Source organism: Pseudogymnoascus destructans (genome assembly GCF_001641265.1).
Source record: "Pseudogymnoascus destructans isolate 20631-21 unplaced genomic scaffold scaffold_1, whole genome shotgun sequence".
Classification (NCBI taxonomy): domain Eukaryota; kingdom Fungi; phylum Ascomycota; class Leotiomycetes; order Thelebolales; family Thelebolaceae; genus Pseudogymnoascus; species Pseudogymnoascus destructans.
Genome location: NW_020167520.1, coordinates 2,471,473 through 2,485,875, shown reverse-complemented (window position 1 = coordinate 2,485,875; position 14,403 = coordinate 2,471,473). Strand labels below are relative to the sequence as shown.

The following is a 14,403-nucleotide window of genomic DNA, read 5'->3' as shown; positions in this document are numbered from 1 at the left end:
CCGAGACCACAAACAAACAACCACGACTTCACTGTGCTGCCCACCACTAACTACACTTCAAATATTCTCTTCTTTGTTCCTCTTTCACTTTATCCTAACTCTGCTCACTAAATAATCTAAGATCTTACATTCAAATCACACGTTTTCCAGACATAAATCAATTTCACCATTATTCACATTCACCATGGCCCAAGTTCTCACCATCGCAAGCGGCACCCAGGTGCCAGCTGTGAACTTCCACGCCCAACGATATTTTGTTGATGACCTCGAGGCCAACGAGGTTATCATCAAAATGCTCGCAGCCCCAATCAACCCCCTTGACATCCTCGTGCTCGCAGGCGTCTACCCGGTTAAGCCATCCCACACCCACCTCGACGAGCCCATCCTTGGCTACGACGGCGTGGGCGAGGTCCTCAAGGTCGGAAGAAGCGTCACCAGTCTCTCTCTCGGCGATCTCGTTGTGCCGAGCAAGTTCGGGACGGGCACTTGGCGCACCCATGCTGTGCTCGACGCTGCGTCACTCCAGAAGGTTACACGTCCTACGGACCTGGCTTTCGCATCTATCCTCCGCATTGGGATTGCCCCTGCATTCTGCCTCGTGGAGGACATGAGAGCCTTGAAACCGGGTGACTACATCATCCAGAATGCCGGAACCTCCCTCCTGGCTCAGTTCGTCATCCAGTTCGCACGCCGCCGAGGCGCTAACGTCATCAATGTTGTCCGGGACCGTGAGGCTTACGAGCTGGAGAAAGTTGAGACGGCTCTCCATAAGCTCGGGGCTGAAATTGTCATCATGGAGAGTGCCCTCGCCGGTGATGCCCGCGTTAAAAATAAGCGCATCACCCTCGCTCTGGACTCGGTCTTCGGGGCCTCCGGACGCGGGCTAGTCAAGGCTCTTGCCGTGGGCGGGACGTACGTGCATCTGGGCTTCCTGAGTGGGGCGGCAGGGGGTTCTGTCGCGATTGATCGCACGGATCTGTTTGCGCGGCAGCTGACGATGAAGGGGTTCCGTGGGACAGCGCAGGTGGGGCTGCGCTCTGCTGAAGAGCAGGTCGACCTGTTCAACTGGTTCGTGGAGCTGTTCAACAGCGGAGAGTTGCAGCTGCCCGCTCTTGGCTTACAGAAGGTGAAGTGGTCTGTTGGTGACCCGAAGGGGAGCAAGGGGGGGCTTCTCGAGGCTGTGGAGCGCGCCAAGAGCGGTGCTCTGGGGCAGAGAAAGCAGATCATTCTCTTCGAGTAGGGGTCTGCCAGATGGTTGCGGGACATAGATCGCGTGGCAAGTGCAGCCGAAGCGGGAGGGTGGGCGAAGCATGGAGGCTGGGACTCGGCGATAGTGAGACGGCAAGGGGCAGTGAATCGTTACACGTCCTTATGTTTTTATACTCGAGTAGCCGGTAATACAGAATTATGAGAGTGATATGTTTGCTCGTTTATAGCCGCACCGTGAATATGCCGCAAATGAATCTACAGCCGCTCCTGGAGTGTTCTACGTTCCAAAGATGAAAATCCAATCATCCCGCTACTACTCACTACTCACTACTGGTATACTTCCGACTGCTGGTAGCTCTCACTATTACCATTTCTACCTGTAAACGTTTCTTAATATGACCGTTTTGGTACTAATACCACCATGAAAAATGCCTTAAGAATAAGCCGTATTATTGTTGTTGTAGTATCATATGGCGCCGACGCCATCGCAGCTGCTTTCGTGATATCCCACTAAAATAAAGCTGTTGATTGTTAAGCTCTATTTTCTCACGTAATTAAGGCTCTGTACTACTATCTTTGTCCCGCTGCTTCTGGGTTTCCTCGTGTGACCCCCCCCGGGCCATAACAAAAGCCATACGCTCGCCATGCGAGGCAGTCTCCGCGTCAAGGATACGGCGAGAACGGCTGATAATCAGCCTGGCATCAGATATCCAATACGGCGTCTTTCAGCTCCTCCCCATTACCAAACTCCCCATGTGTAACTGTTCCGACAAAAGATCCTCGTGGCGCATGGGTAAAGCGGAGCAGTAGGTACGGGAAGTTGGATGTTGTATTCTCGATGACCGGGTGGGCAGATTTTCTTACTTTGTGTTTTTTGTGTCTCGTTACTGTTACTGTTACTTTGGAACGGAATGTAAACTCATCTGTCTCATAAAATAAAAAGTAAAAGTAAAAGTAAAAACAAAAACAAAAACAAAATCAATAAATCAATAAATCAATAAAATCCAAAAGCAACTAAACATCATCAACGCACAGCACTTGCGTTTGTCACATCACACCCCGCTCTACTCGGTAACACTGGCCTTCAACATGTCCTCCAACCCCTCCGGCCTGACCGGCTGATCATCATCAATTCTCAACCCATTAATGATCCTAGCAAGTGTGGAATAAGTCCCCAAAATAATGAGCACCTCCACCAACTCCGCATGGCCCAGGATCTCCACCGCATCCTTGATCGTGCCAGGGGTATTGGTGTAGGTCGCGAGCTGCTCATCCACAACTCGCAGGATTACGCGCTGGCGGGCAGTCCATGGGCCTTCGCCTTGGCGCACACTTAAGGCAGTGCAGCCGATGGCGGCGATCTTTTCTTCGCCCAAGTTGAAGATCTCGGCGACGGGGAGGTTGACGTCGTATTCATATTTTGCACCGAGGGTGGTGGCGGTGCGGAGGACGATGAGTTGCTGTTTCCGTTAACTGGTTCTTACCTGGTGTACAAGGTGAGAGGACTTACCCAGTCTAGCAAGGGGATCTTGCGAACATCCTTGTTGAAGCAACCGCCGATAAGCCCCATCATGTGTGGGAACAAGCCGGGGGAGTGCGCCAAAAGAAGGAAGATATTGCGACGGAAGGGCAGGACATTGATCTTTTCGGCGATGGCGGGCGGTGCTGTGGCAGCTTCGACATAGGGGACGAGGCAGGTGTGGCGGAATGGGTCAGGGCGGGGTTCAGTGGGGGCAGACATGATTGCTAGTTTTCGTCGTAATGGAGAAGCTGGATGGGCTGAATTGGAACGGGAGAAAAATCAGACTTCAACAGTTGATATCTGAGGAATCATGCAGAGGCAGGAGGGAATAGCCAAACTTATCTGCTGAACGCGTCTATGCCGAGTGAGTTGTCGATTACCAACAACAAACCACAACATTCCATGGTTCTCTGATCTCTGTATACCTTGCCCGATTCTCACTCATCACCAACACATAATCCGGCCATCTCCATCCCCAGCCCTTCCTCCCGACTCCCGGCATCTGCGTCATCCCAACTCGCCGCTTACCGAGCAGTGCAACTTTGCACCACATCGCGCATACATGCACGCCCGGAAAAGATACGAAGATAATCACGCATTTGATAATACCCATTTCTAAGCTTGTTGAACCCTCCCCCGTCTTTCGCTTTACCTACGCTCGGAGATAGAGACGGGGTTGGAAAGGCAGACATGCGCGAGCAGGAAGATTCAGCCGGGGAGTGGAGCGCGGTTCGCCTTGGATGGCTCAGCTCTGTGTGACCATCGGTTTTTAGAGATTGGTGAATGCGAGGTTTGGGAAGAAGGCATGTTTTATTTTGAAGAGGGCTGATTTACGTGTTTGACTATGGCTGAAAGGGAGAATGGCTACTGCAGAGATGGGGCGCATTGGAGTTTGTTCAAGAATGCACGAAAGCCCGCAATTTTTGAAGTTAAGATCTTCAAGCTCACTGTCTTCTATCTTCTTCAACATCTATCTTTTACCCCTCATCACATTTCATATTCTGAGGGCGCCAACACAGCATACAGAATGGAAAACTCCACCCCCCCCCCTTCCTCCCTCCACAACAGCTACTCCCACCGCCTCCCCCACCTCACCTACCTCACCCCCCTTCTCCGCCCCTACATCTACATCCCCCTCCTCCTCACCGCCTACATCCTCTACCACCGCTACCTCACCGGGCTTTCCCACATCCCCGGACCCTTCTCCGGCACCTTCAGCAACTTTTGGAAAATCAGCGCGGCATGGCATGAAGAGATGCCAAAGCGCAACATTGCCGCGCATCGCAAGTACGGCCCGCTTGTCCGTGTGGGTGCAAATATGATTAGCGTCGATGACCCAGCTGCGATGTCAACTATCTATGGGTTTAAGCCGATTTACTCGAAGACGGCTTTCTACCCTATCGTTGAGGCGCTGTATAAAGGCAAGCTTCTCGCGAACTTGTTTACCACGCGCTCGGAACAGTACCACGCACGCCTGAAGCGCGCGTCGGTGACAGCATACTCCATGACTGCCCTCGCTGATCTCGAGCCGCACGTGCAGCCCGTTATTGACCTTTTCCTGAAACGCATTGACGAGGTTGGCGCTGGTGGCACGAAGGCCTTCGATATTGGGTCTTGGCTGCAGTTTTTCACCTTCGATGCTCTAGGAGAGATCAACTTTTCAGAGCAGCTTGGGTTTCTGGAGACGGGCACGGATGTGGGGAAGAGTATTGGCACGATTGATGGGCTGTTGGCGTATTTGTCGGTTGTGGGGCAGGCACCGTGGATGCATCGCTTTTTGCTGGGGAATCCAGTGTTGCCGCATGTATTGCCGCTGGAGAGTAGTAATGAGGTTCAGAATGTAAGTCCCCACCTCTTTCCAACCTCGCTCACAAAACCCCCACTCAAATAGTTACACAAGCTAACACCCACCAGTTCGCCATCAAAATGATCAACAAACGCAAATCCCCCTCAACCACAAAACCCCACCGCGACATCCTCGCCCGCCTTCTCGAAGTCTCCGAAAAAGACCCCTCCAAACTCACCTTCGAAGAAATCATTGCCCTCACAACCACCAACCTCATCGCCGGCTCCGACTCCACCGCCATCGGTCTCCGCGCAATCCTCTACTTCCTCTGCCGCACCCCCCGCGCCCACTCCCGCCTGCAAGCAGAGGTCGACGGGGCCTTCGACAGCGGCGCTCTCACGTCCCCTGTCAAATACGCGGATGGTACGAAACTCCCTTACCTCAATGCCGTAGTCACTGAAGCGCTGCGCGCGCACGCGGCGACGGGGTTTGTGCTGGAGCGCGAGGTACCGGAGGGGGGCGTGACGATCTCTGGGCAGTATATCCCGGCGGGAACAATTGTGGGGGTTAATAGCTGGGTGATGCATGCGAATAAGAGTGTGTATGGGGAGGATGCGGAGAGTTTCCGGCCAGAGCGGTGGTTGGATGAGGAGAATGAGGGGGAGGCGTGGGAGGAGAGGGTGAGGGAGATGAAGAGGTGCAATATGGCTGTGAGTGGCTCGTCTCGTTTGTTTGTGTTACTGTTTTTTTTGGGGCGGCTATAGGCACCCATTCTCTACCTTGGCTTGGTGACACAAGGCTAATATACCCCGTCCAGTTCGGAGCCGGACCTCGCGTCTGCATCGGTCGCAACATCTCTATGATGGAGATCATCAAGTTCATCCCTGCGCTAGTTCGCATGTACGACTTCCGCCTTGCCGATCCCGAGAAGGAATGGAAGGTGCTGGGCCACTGGTTCACGAAGCAGAGTGGCATGGATATGATTTTTGTGGAGAGAGTGCATGCCTAAACTCGGACGGTTGCCGCTGCTGTTATGTGTTCTGTTTTGGATGTTGGTATTTGTCCTCTCTATATCTCCGTTTAATGAGTGTTATTGTCGTTGTATAATACATATTTTAAAGTAACTTAGTAGGGTCTCCTCGCCATGTCAGACGCATGATAAGCCAGAATCGCAGACGTACGTGGCGTGCTTTCGGCCGTTCGGTGCATGTTCGGCGTTACACCATCACTGCTCCATGCATGCACGTACGAGTACCCGATCTGTACTCATTATGAAACTCGTTCCGCCGTGTTAATGACAGGGAATAGAGCGGGGAAGGAAGCGGGGAAGGAAGCGGGGATCTCCCACCTCGCCTACCCCTGTTTGAATATCCCTGCTGTGCCACGTTGAGGGCTTATCAATCAATTTCTATAAACCCCCCCCCTCCCTTCGTTCTTTCATCTCACTTTATATATCAGCCGTTGTGCTACTCTACCAGCCACAGCCTACCCCATCGAGGGACGACGAGGAAGGACAAAGCTGGCTGGAAGTACGAAGGATGATTAGAAATCAAATAGGTAGACGTAGATAATCACACGCCAAGGACATGAGATCACGGCGAGGCTGAGCAATTCGCTTGGTGTGCGCGCAGTTACATGTCAGCTACTGGTTACTTACCTCTGGGCTGAAGAAAAATAACGCGAATGCCTTTGCTTCTCATAAGGAACTAAGAGTCTATGTTTGTGTGGTTGTCTCTTTCTCTTTCTTATCCAACTTTCTTCATTGGCGCATTCTTTCCTGTTTGCTCCCTTACTCCCCGTCACCGTCACCGTTCGTGCTTTACTTCTCTTCTCTCGTTTTCCTCCCGCCCCCTTTCTTCTTCACCTCTCACCCAACCTCTCTTAACACGGCATACCAAACACTCACCGTCACAATGGTTTCCCCAAATCCCACCGAGAAATCCTCTATCCACTCCCTCCCCATCCCTGGCGCTGACGCAGACATCGAGCAAGCACCCGAACCTGAATCTCCTCCCACCGGCCGCCAAATCCACGGTTTCCAATGGTTCCTCGTCATTGTCGCTGTCTTGAGCAGCATGTTCATGTACTCACTTGACGGCACCATAGTGGCTGATCTCGTGCCCTCCATCGCCAACGAGTTCCACGCTGTGCCGCTCCTCCCATGGCTCTCCGTCGGTTTTATGGTCGGTTCTATTGTCACCGTCTTGCCGCTGGGGAAGCTCTACGGAAAATATAACGCCAAACACTTATATCTCATCTCCGTCGTGCTCTTCCTCGCAGCATCGGCACTGTGTGGTGCCGCACCGAATATGAGCGCGATGATTGTGGGCAGAGTGTTGCTTGGCATGGCGGGAAACGGAATCTACTTTGGCATTTTGACGCTTCTGAGCGTGCACACGGGTGATACGGAGCGCCCAACTTATCTCTCAATGGTCGGTCTGATTTGGGGAGTTGGCACGGTCCTCGGACCTGTCGTTGGCGGTGGGTTTGACAAAGTCAATTGGCGATGGGCGTTCTACCTGAATCTCAGTGAGTCCCTCCCTTTACTTTCAATCTGGGAAACAACAACATCTAACATTCCACAGTAATCGGCGGACTATTTGCCCCCGTCTACGTCTTCCTCCTCCCCGCCTTTGACCCGTCCCCGTCTACCTCCTTCGTTGCCCGCGGTAAGAACTTCGACCTCCTCGGCGCCACCCTCTCTATCGCCTCAATCCTCAGCCTCGTTATGGCCATCAACTTCGGCAACGCCCTATACTCCTGGGACAGCGCTCCCATAATTGTCCTCTTTGTCCTCGCTGGCGTTCTCCTCATCCTCTTCGCCATCCAGCAGAAACTCGCCTTGTTCACGACAAAATCAGAGCGTATGTTCCCCGCCCACCTCCTCCGCAGTAAGGAGGCCTGTCTCCTCTTTATTGCGGCAGCTGGATGCAATGCTGCGGGATTCCTGCCAGTCTACTATATCCCTGTGTACTTCCAGTTCTCTCGTGGCGATAACGCTTTGGAGGCTGCGGTGCGGCTGTTACCGCTGATCATTGTGTTGAGTGCAACTATTATGGCGCAGGGGTTCTTCATGAGCAAGCTCGGGTATTATCAGCCCTGGTATCTTGTTGGTAGTGCGCTGTTACTGGTGGGGGATGTGTTGCTTTGTGAGTTTACCTGCATGCGTATCTGTTGCTCTAGCTAATGATTGCGATAGCCCGCATTGATGAGAATACGAGAGTTGCCAACATCTACGGATACGAGATTCTCGTCGCCATCGGCGCTGGGGCCTTCATCCAGGCTGGTTATGCGACAATCCAGACTGTCGTCCCAGCTTCTGACACCTCATATGCCATTGCGTGAGTTCTCTCTCATTCCCTTCCCTACCATTATCCCACACTAGCTCTCTCGCTAACACGTCCCAGCTTCATGATGCTCGCCCAATTCATCGGCATCGTCTTCGGTCTCTCCATCGGTGGCGCAATCTTCATCAACACCGCTCTGTCCTCCCTTCGTTCTCTCCTGCCTCTTCTCTCGGAAGCAGACCTTCGCGTCGTGATCAGCGGCACCAGTTCAAATGCCATTGAGCTTATCCCTGTGGCGCTGAGGGATGACGCGGTGGCAGCAATTGTGGGGAGTTTGAGGAAGTTGTGTGTAATTATTTTTCGTACCCCCCGAATTATTACTATGAAAGAAGGAGGCTGATGTGGTCATGTAGGTTTATCCCAGCGTATGTGGCTGCGGCGGTGGCGCTTGTGGTATCGGTGTTTATCAACGTGGGTTCTCTCCAAACTATGAACTCTTATCCCCTGTCTATTATTTATCTAACTAACAACTGCAACAGCGCGGAAAAGCTTTCCATGCCACAAGGGCAAGCAGCTAGTCGGTAGATATATATACGTATGTCATTGATTTGATGTGTTTGTATGGGGAAGAAGACGTAGGGATAAAGATGGAGGGGTTTGCAGTATTTACTGAGGTTTACATTTCAAACCTGTGTTTTCGTTTTTCCTTTTGTTTTTATTTATTTTGTGCTTCGATTTCGAGAGTATGTGGGAATGGGGCGTTTAAGCGTATAGAATAGACAGTGCGAAAATTTACCCATTTGCTTTTCTATAAATTACTACGGAAGGCTGGCGAGCAGGTGCAAATGGCCAAAGGGGAAGACTCATTGTAGTAGAGCTTTCCAGTACTGCTGCTGGTGTTTCTCGATGATGTTATTTACTTATAAGTAAGCCCTGTTGATCTGAGAACTGTGATCCCAGCAAGGTAATTTTAATTACGCTATTCCTTAGCTACTACATGAGACGTGGCGACGCCGTCGGACGTGGCGACGCTGTCAGACGTGGCGTGACTGGATACTTCGTCTGAGGCGAATATGCCTTCTATAACCACTACAACTATTTGACTCGGTCGTCACAAGTTAAATCTCCAACAGTTACGGGCGGACCGACGTTTATATTCTGCAAAAATGTCCGAAGAGTCTGCGCCAGAGGCCAGACGGCAAAGCAGAGGTCAAGGGGAAAGTCGGCCTAGGAGCGATGCGACTTCTTTGTGCTGTTGTCGTTTGTAGCTGCTGTTGTCGTTGATATACCGGGCTTCAGTATTCTCATTAATCAACGTCGCACTGCTTTCGACACGGTAGGCGACAGCATGCTCTTCAGTCTAAACGCGACATCGTAAAACCGTCCGATGAGTCATTAGTAATAGTAGTAATTATTAATAGTGTCTGCTCTTGCTCGCTCCCTTCTCTTTGGCCTCTCAACTAAAGCTATTTCTATAGGAATAGCTAGGCCTGAAAGTTATCACAGTCATGTTTATCACTATGACAGTGTATACTACACACCAACACCTCTTTGTACTACACTGCTCTTTACATTGACATGATACTCCAACCCGTGCACTTGTAGAAGCTTCTCTAGCTACAAGCCCTAGCGTTACTTGCTTTATAGAAGTAGGAATATTAATATTAGACCAAAGAGCTTGCTCTACAGTTTAGAGCGATTTTGTTAGTATAAGGCGTTGTATAATACTAGAGAGTGTTAGAACTTAATATCAGTACAGAGTAACGTGGTTGTACACCGAGTCGTGAATGTCACCGAGTCGTGAAACTTTTTTATACCCACCACTGTAAGGTATAATTAAACAACCACAACATGTATTAAAACTAAAACTATTCAGAATCTGATGAGCCAAGTACTTCTATGACCTCCTGACAAGTTCGTGCATTATGGCCAGCCCCCCCGCAAGTGCCACAATGTCGTACACCTGGTTGCCCCTCATTCCTACCAACCCCTCCAGAGCGCTTCTCGCGATTTATTTGCTCCGTAACTGCCCTTTGGGACAAATCATCATGTGCATCCCCTACAGAAAGTGCACACCCTTGACGGACACGAGACTTTTTAGCCCTCCGGCGTTTGCTAAGAGCTTCGTTTGCTGCTCGAAGGGTGCGGACTTCAGCTGACAATAAAGTCATTTCATGTGCCAAAATCTCTGTCCCTTTAGCTAATGCAGTAACAGTAGCAAAAATGGGGGTTGGCGAGCTTCCTTGGTGCCGTGCAATGCAATTTTTAACTAGAGTAGTCTGTGAGAGAGCATCTATTGGGTTGCGAGGCGTTTGAGAAACCCAAGGATCAGCGTCTATAGAGGGGGGTCCTGTAGGTGTAGGAGTCCGCAACTTGACGTCTAGCTTTGAAATGATTACTTGCGGATCAAAGGGCACTAAACCAGCTCCGCGAAATCCAGCTTTGGCGTTTTGAGTTGTTATTGACTGGTTATAAGCTGCGTGGAAAGCTATAAAAAACTCAACCTTTGTAATATGGTTTATATGAGCCTTAATAAAGGTCTCAATTTGACGCCCATACATGCGTTTAAGAACACTAAAGCACCCAACATCAAGTGGCTGAGTTAGGTGAGACGAGTGAGGAGGTAGACAGAGAGTTATGATGTTGTTTGCTTTGCAATATTCCTGAAACGCAGCTGATTCGTGACTTTCATGCCCGTCTAAAACCAACATCCGATATGGTCCTTTTGCACGACTGCAAGTATGTTTATCAAAATGATGAAGCCATTCTAGACCTGTCTCGTTGTTGGTCCATCCATTGCTTGTTGGTTTAATTACCCAATTGTGAGGAAGGCCGCCTTCAGTATACCAACTTGAAAGGTGACATTTCCCTTGAACTACTAAAAACGGAGGGATACTCCCGCCTTCAGCATTCACACAAACAATTGCTGTAGCCCATTCCCGATTGCCAGGCTGAACTGCCTTGCCTCTGCCACGTCGATCGGCGCGCGTAACAACTAAAGCTGAGCTAATAACGCCCATCATGAAGCCCGTCTCGTCAAAGTTGTAGAAATCACAGTCTTGGATGCCGTACTTTGCTCTCATGTTCTGCACAAGTTGAAACCACGCTCCAATAAGCTCAGGATCTTCGCACAAGGCTCTTTGAAAGTCATAAACGCGATTAAAATGCGTCTTTAACTCGGGGCGGCGTTGTATAAATTGATATGCCCACCGCGTCCCAACGTGCTTTCCCCACGCGATTCAAGGATATAATTTGCCATATCCTCCACACTAGCAGGCCGAGGTGCAAATCCTCTTGCATCCATATCCAATATATTTCGAATAATCACTTCCTCTTCTAGCTCAGTCAATTTATGACTATTCGCTTTGGTTTCGCGTCGAGAAGGTCGGCCGGCCATTCTATCAGTAAGCGTAGAATAAGGCACTTTATATAGTATTGATGCAGACCTGCGATTAAGCGATTTACATGTTTGAAGAGCCTCAATAGCTAGAATGATTCGCGCTTCTTGGGTTTGGATTTCCATTGGTAGTTGTGGAGGAAACGCATGTTGAAGTTCGTAGGTAGCTAAGTAGGGAAAAGTTCACGACTCAGTGACATTCACGACTCGGTGTACAACCACGTTAATGCTCTTCTAAAATGCGTGCAACGAGCCTCTTATTATCAGTTAAGGTTCTATCCTCTTGAGGGACCTTCATAGAGACTATAGCTCTAATATCAAAGTGTTAGATATCATGCTTCTTTGTATACTTGCATATCATAGAAACCCTGGTTCTTTGAGTAGCTGCTTGTAAGGATGCCTGTCCCTCAGTGACGGAAAGGATCTGAGTCGGGCAGGTTACGGTCACTTGATAAGAGTTAAGGCAGGTTAGCCGAGTCGGACCCGTTTCAGGTACTTGAGGAGATTGACCCAACGGGGGTTCCTCTCCCTCAGTGATGGAAGGTATCTGAGTCGGACAAGTCATGGTCACGTGGTGAGGGTGAAGGCAGGTTAGCCGACTCGGACCCGTTTCAGGTACTTAAGGAGATTAACCCAACAGGGGTTCCTCTCTTCATCTTTTTTGTATCCTTCGTAGTAGACCTATAGGATAGCATCTGTTTAGCCTCCGACTCGCACTCCCATATGCTATTACTGTGAGCTGGGTGCCCTGTGTCCTTACACTGCTATAGCTTTCTCAATTATAGGGCCAGGAAGCTTAGTCCTAGGCTGACCTAGCACTCGAGCCTAGCTCCTACGCTAGGGCTTAGGCTTAGGGCTGAGATCAGAGCCCGAGAGCTCAATTCCGAGCTCTAGCTCAGCCTAGGATTGAGCTCTCACTGTTACGATATCAAGTGCGCCTTGCAGCTCGAGTGGGGGTTCAGGGGTGTGGGGAGCTTTCCGGGGTTGGAGCGAAGTTTTCAGTTGTGGAGTGAATTCTCAGAACTGGTCTCGCTAAAGAGAATTCACTCCACAATAGCTGTATATAGATCGAGCCACTGCTCGAGTGCTCCTCTTCTCTTTCCTTTCTTCTCTAGATTGAGTTTAATTCATAATACCCAACTGGCGCCCTATGCCTTGGTGAACCGTGACATAAAACTCAATCTCTCTTATACCTCTTTTCCTGCTCTTTGAGCTGAACCCTCTTCTGAAATCGAAATCGAAATCCACTCTTTGAAAACCCCAGAACCAGAAACCTTATCCTGAAGTCGATTCCAGGACGATCTCGAGGCAACCTCTCAAAGTTGGCTTTCGACAGTCAGCTCGACACACACACACCACCTTCGCAAGTCAGACCTTTTACAACGCTCCCTCGACAAGGATATAACTGTGAGGGAAGTGCGCTCCTCTCGAGTGGCTCCTACAGCCAACAACTGCACAATAGGGCCTTTGGCAATATGTGTCTGACTTGACGATATAAACCGAAATTGAAATAGCAACTCGCTATGGCTTATACAGCTGAAGAAAAAGCTGCAATGGCAGCTCGAAATGATCCAGAACAAGACCAGGAATCCCTGGCAGAAGGAGCATCAATTCCAAGCTCTGCAAACCAAACCAATGAACTTCATGATCCTAATTTCAAATCCAAAACCTTCCTTCACACTCTGGGCAAAACAGCTCAAGAGAGACATGAATCTATACTTGCAAATCGACATGAAAAGGCTGAATGGAATGTTGAAACCTTTGACGAATTCCAGAAACTATCTGTCGCCAACCAGAAAATGGCATGGACTTTGCACAAGAACATTCTTCGGGACTATTTGGCCCTAGCAGAGGACTCAAATTCGATACTGGCTGAAAAGGATGATGCCATTCTCCAGTTACAGGAACTGATCCAGAGCAACGAGCAACAAATCACAGAGCAACAAACAATTCAGAAATATCTTGAAACGCAAACCCAACAAGCTCTGAAGAATGAACCAGGACACCACTCTCACAGTCGACTGTCAGCTCGGATTCCAGACCCTCCAATCCTCACAGATGGGATAGAGCCAGCATTTGAAGACTGGGTTGTGAAAATTCGCCTCAAGCTCGAAGCCAACATTGATCATTTTCCAACACAGACTTTACAAATGAGCTACATTCAGAGTCGACTGGGAGGACTGGCAGTTCGACATGTCAATCCAAGGCTTCGACCAAACTCTACAAACAAATTGCAGACAGCAGAAGAAATTCTTGAAGTTTTGGAAAAAGTCTTCAGTGATCCCGATCGAAGGCACACAGCTCAAACTGAGTATCGAAAGCTGTATCAGAGAAACAACACCTTTGCAGTGTTCTGGGCTGAGTTCCAAAGGCTCACGACAGAGCTTGATTACTCTGAAGAAACTTTGCTGGATGACTTGCGCTTCAAAGTCAACCAACAGATGCAGAAAGCCTTAGTGGCTGAAGTTGGAGCTACTACACTTCACGAGTTTGCAAAGAAATGCATGCTCATCGACCAGAACATTCAGCGGATCAAGGAACAAGAAGACAAAAGGAAGCCAAAGTCATTTTTGAACAACATGGGCCAAACTCAAAATCAGGGCCAGGCACTTCGAACTTCAATCCCTCAACCTACAATGGATTCCAACATGCAAAACAAGACGCAGAAGCTGTATCGACCACCGCATCAAGATCCAGCAAAAGAAATGCTCATGAAACTTGGGAAATGCTTCATATGCCGACAAAATGGACATCAAGCTCGAGACTGTCCCCAGAAGCTCAAAGCTCAAGTGAATGAGGTATCTACAGCTGAGTCTATCATCGATTCGGAAAACGAATAGCCTCTAGACAAGTCATCACTAGAGGCAGTGCAGCCAGAATTGCAGCTTCTTCCTCGAGATCCAGTTTTGATCCGGACACCCCTTTCTTAGCTACTTGTAGAATAGGAAAATACAAAGCTATTGTCCATGCATTGATCGATACTGGTGCCACAGGTGGAAACTTCATTAATGCTGCTGATGCAGAAAGAATATGTGAAATCGAAGGGATAGCCCCAGTCGAACTTGTGAAGCCAAAACAAGTTGAAGGATTCAATGGAGAGGCTGCCCCTGCTATCACACATGCTATATATCCTCGACTACAAGTGGGAGAGCATGTGGAAAGCCTATGTCCATTATTCATTACTTCGCTGGGAAAACATTCC

At 49.6% G+C, this 14,403-nt stretch overlaps 4 protein-coding genes across 4 annotated transcripts; 3 read left to right on the top strand and 1 right to left on the bottom strand.

The window, feature by feature from the left end:
* Positions 1-184: 184 nt before the first annotated feature.
* VC83_00654 (uncharacterized protein) lies at positions 185-1,240 on the top strand (the record flags this gene model as incomplete). Its single annotated transcript, XM_024464341.1, has 1 exon — positions 185-1,240. The coding sequence occupies one exon, from the start codon at positions 185-187 to the stop codon at positions 1,238-1,240; it is 1,056 nt and encodes a 351-aa protein (XP_024328418.1).
* Positions 1,241-1,941: 701 nt separating this feature from the next.
* On the bottom strand, positions 1,942-3,091 carry VC83_00653 (uncharacterized protein). Its single transcript, XM_024464340.1, has 2 exons — positions 2,720-3,091; positions 1,942-2,669 (listed from the first exon to the last, which is right to left on the bottom strand). Exons 1-2 carry the CDS (start codon positions 2,948-2,950, stop codon positions 2,274-2,276), a joined length of 627 nt encoding a protein of 208 aa, XP_024328425.1. The 5' UTR covers positions 2,951-3,091; the 3' UTR covers positions 1,942-2,273.
* On the top strand, positions 3,092-5,668 carry VC83_00652 (uncharacterized protein). Its single transcript, XM_024464339.1, has 3 exons — positions 3,092-4,571; positions 4,646-5,227; positions 5,335-5,668. Exons 1-3 carry the CDS (start codon positions 3,576-3,578, stop codon positions 5,524-5,526), a joined length of 1,770 nt encoding a protein of 589 aa, XP_024328424.1. The 5' UTR covers positions 3,092-3,575; the 3' UTR covers positions 5,527-5,668.
* On the top strand, positions 5,669-8,619 carry VC83_00651 (uncharacterized protein). The gene is made up of 6 exons (XM_024464338.1): positions 5,669-7,046; positions 7,103-7,666; positions 7,717-7,858; positions 7,925-8,149; positions 8,218-8,275; positions 8,344-8,619. Exons 1-6 carry the CDS (start codon positions 6,431-6,433, stop codon positions 8,380-8,382), a joined length of 1,644 nt encoding a protein of 547 aa, XP_024328423.1. The 5' UTR covers positions 5,669-6,430; the 3' UTR covers positions 8,383-8,619.
* The last annotated feature ends 5,784 nt before the right edge of the window (positions 8,620-14,403 follow it).

Bases quoted from the DNA above. Each gene is read 5' to 3' on its own strand.
- VC83_00652 (XM_024464339.1), top strand. From the start codon at position 3,576: ATGGCTGAAAGGGAGAATGGCTACTGCAGAGATGGGGCGCATTGGAGT. The intron at 4,572-4,645 runs GTAAGTCCCCAC...AACACCCACCAG, and splicing joins GTAGTAATGAGGTTCAGAAT to TTCGCCATCAAAATGATCAA. The intron at 5,228-5,334 runs GTGAGTGGCTCG...TACCCCGTCCAG, and splicing joins TGAAGAGGTGCAATATGGCT to TTCGGAGCCGGACCTCGCGT.
- VC83_00651 (XM_024464338.1), top strand. From the start codon at position 6,431: ATGGTTTCCCCAAATCCCACCGAGAAATCCTCTATCCACTCCCTCCCC. The intron at 7,859-7,924 runs GTGAGTTCTCTC...AACACGTCCCAG, and splicing joins GACACCTCATATGCCATTGC to CTTCATGATGCTCGCCCAAT. The intron at 8,150-8,217 runs GTGTGTAATTAT...GTGGTCATGTAG, and splicing joins GTGGGGAGTTTGAGGAAGTT to GTTTATCCCAGCGTATGTGG.
- VC83_00653 (XM_024464340.1), bottom strand. From the start codon at position 2,950: ATGTCTGCCCCCACTGAACCCCGCCCTGACCCATTCCGCCACACCTGC. The intron at 2,670-2,719 runs GTAAGTCCTCTC...TAACGGAAACAG, and splicing joins AGATCCCCTTGCTAGACTGG to CAACTCATCGTCCTCCGCAC.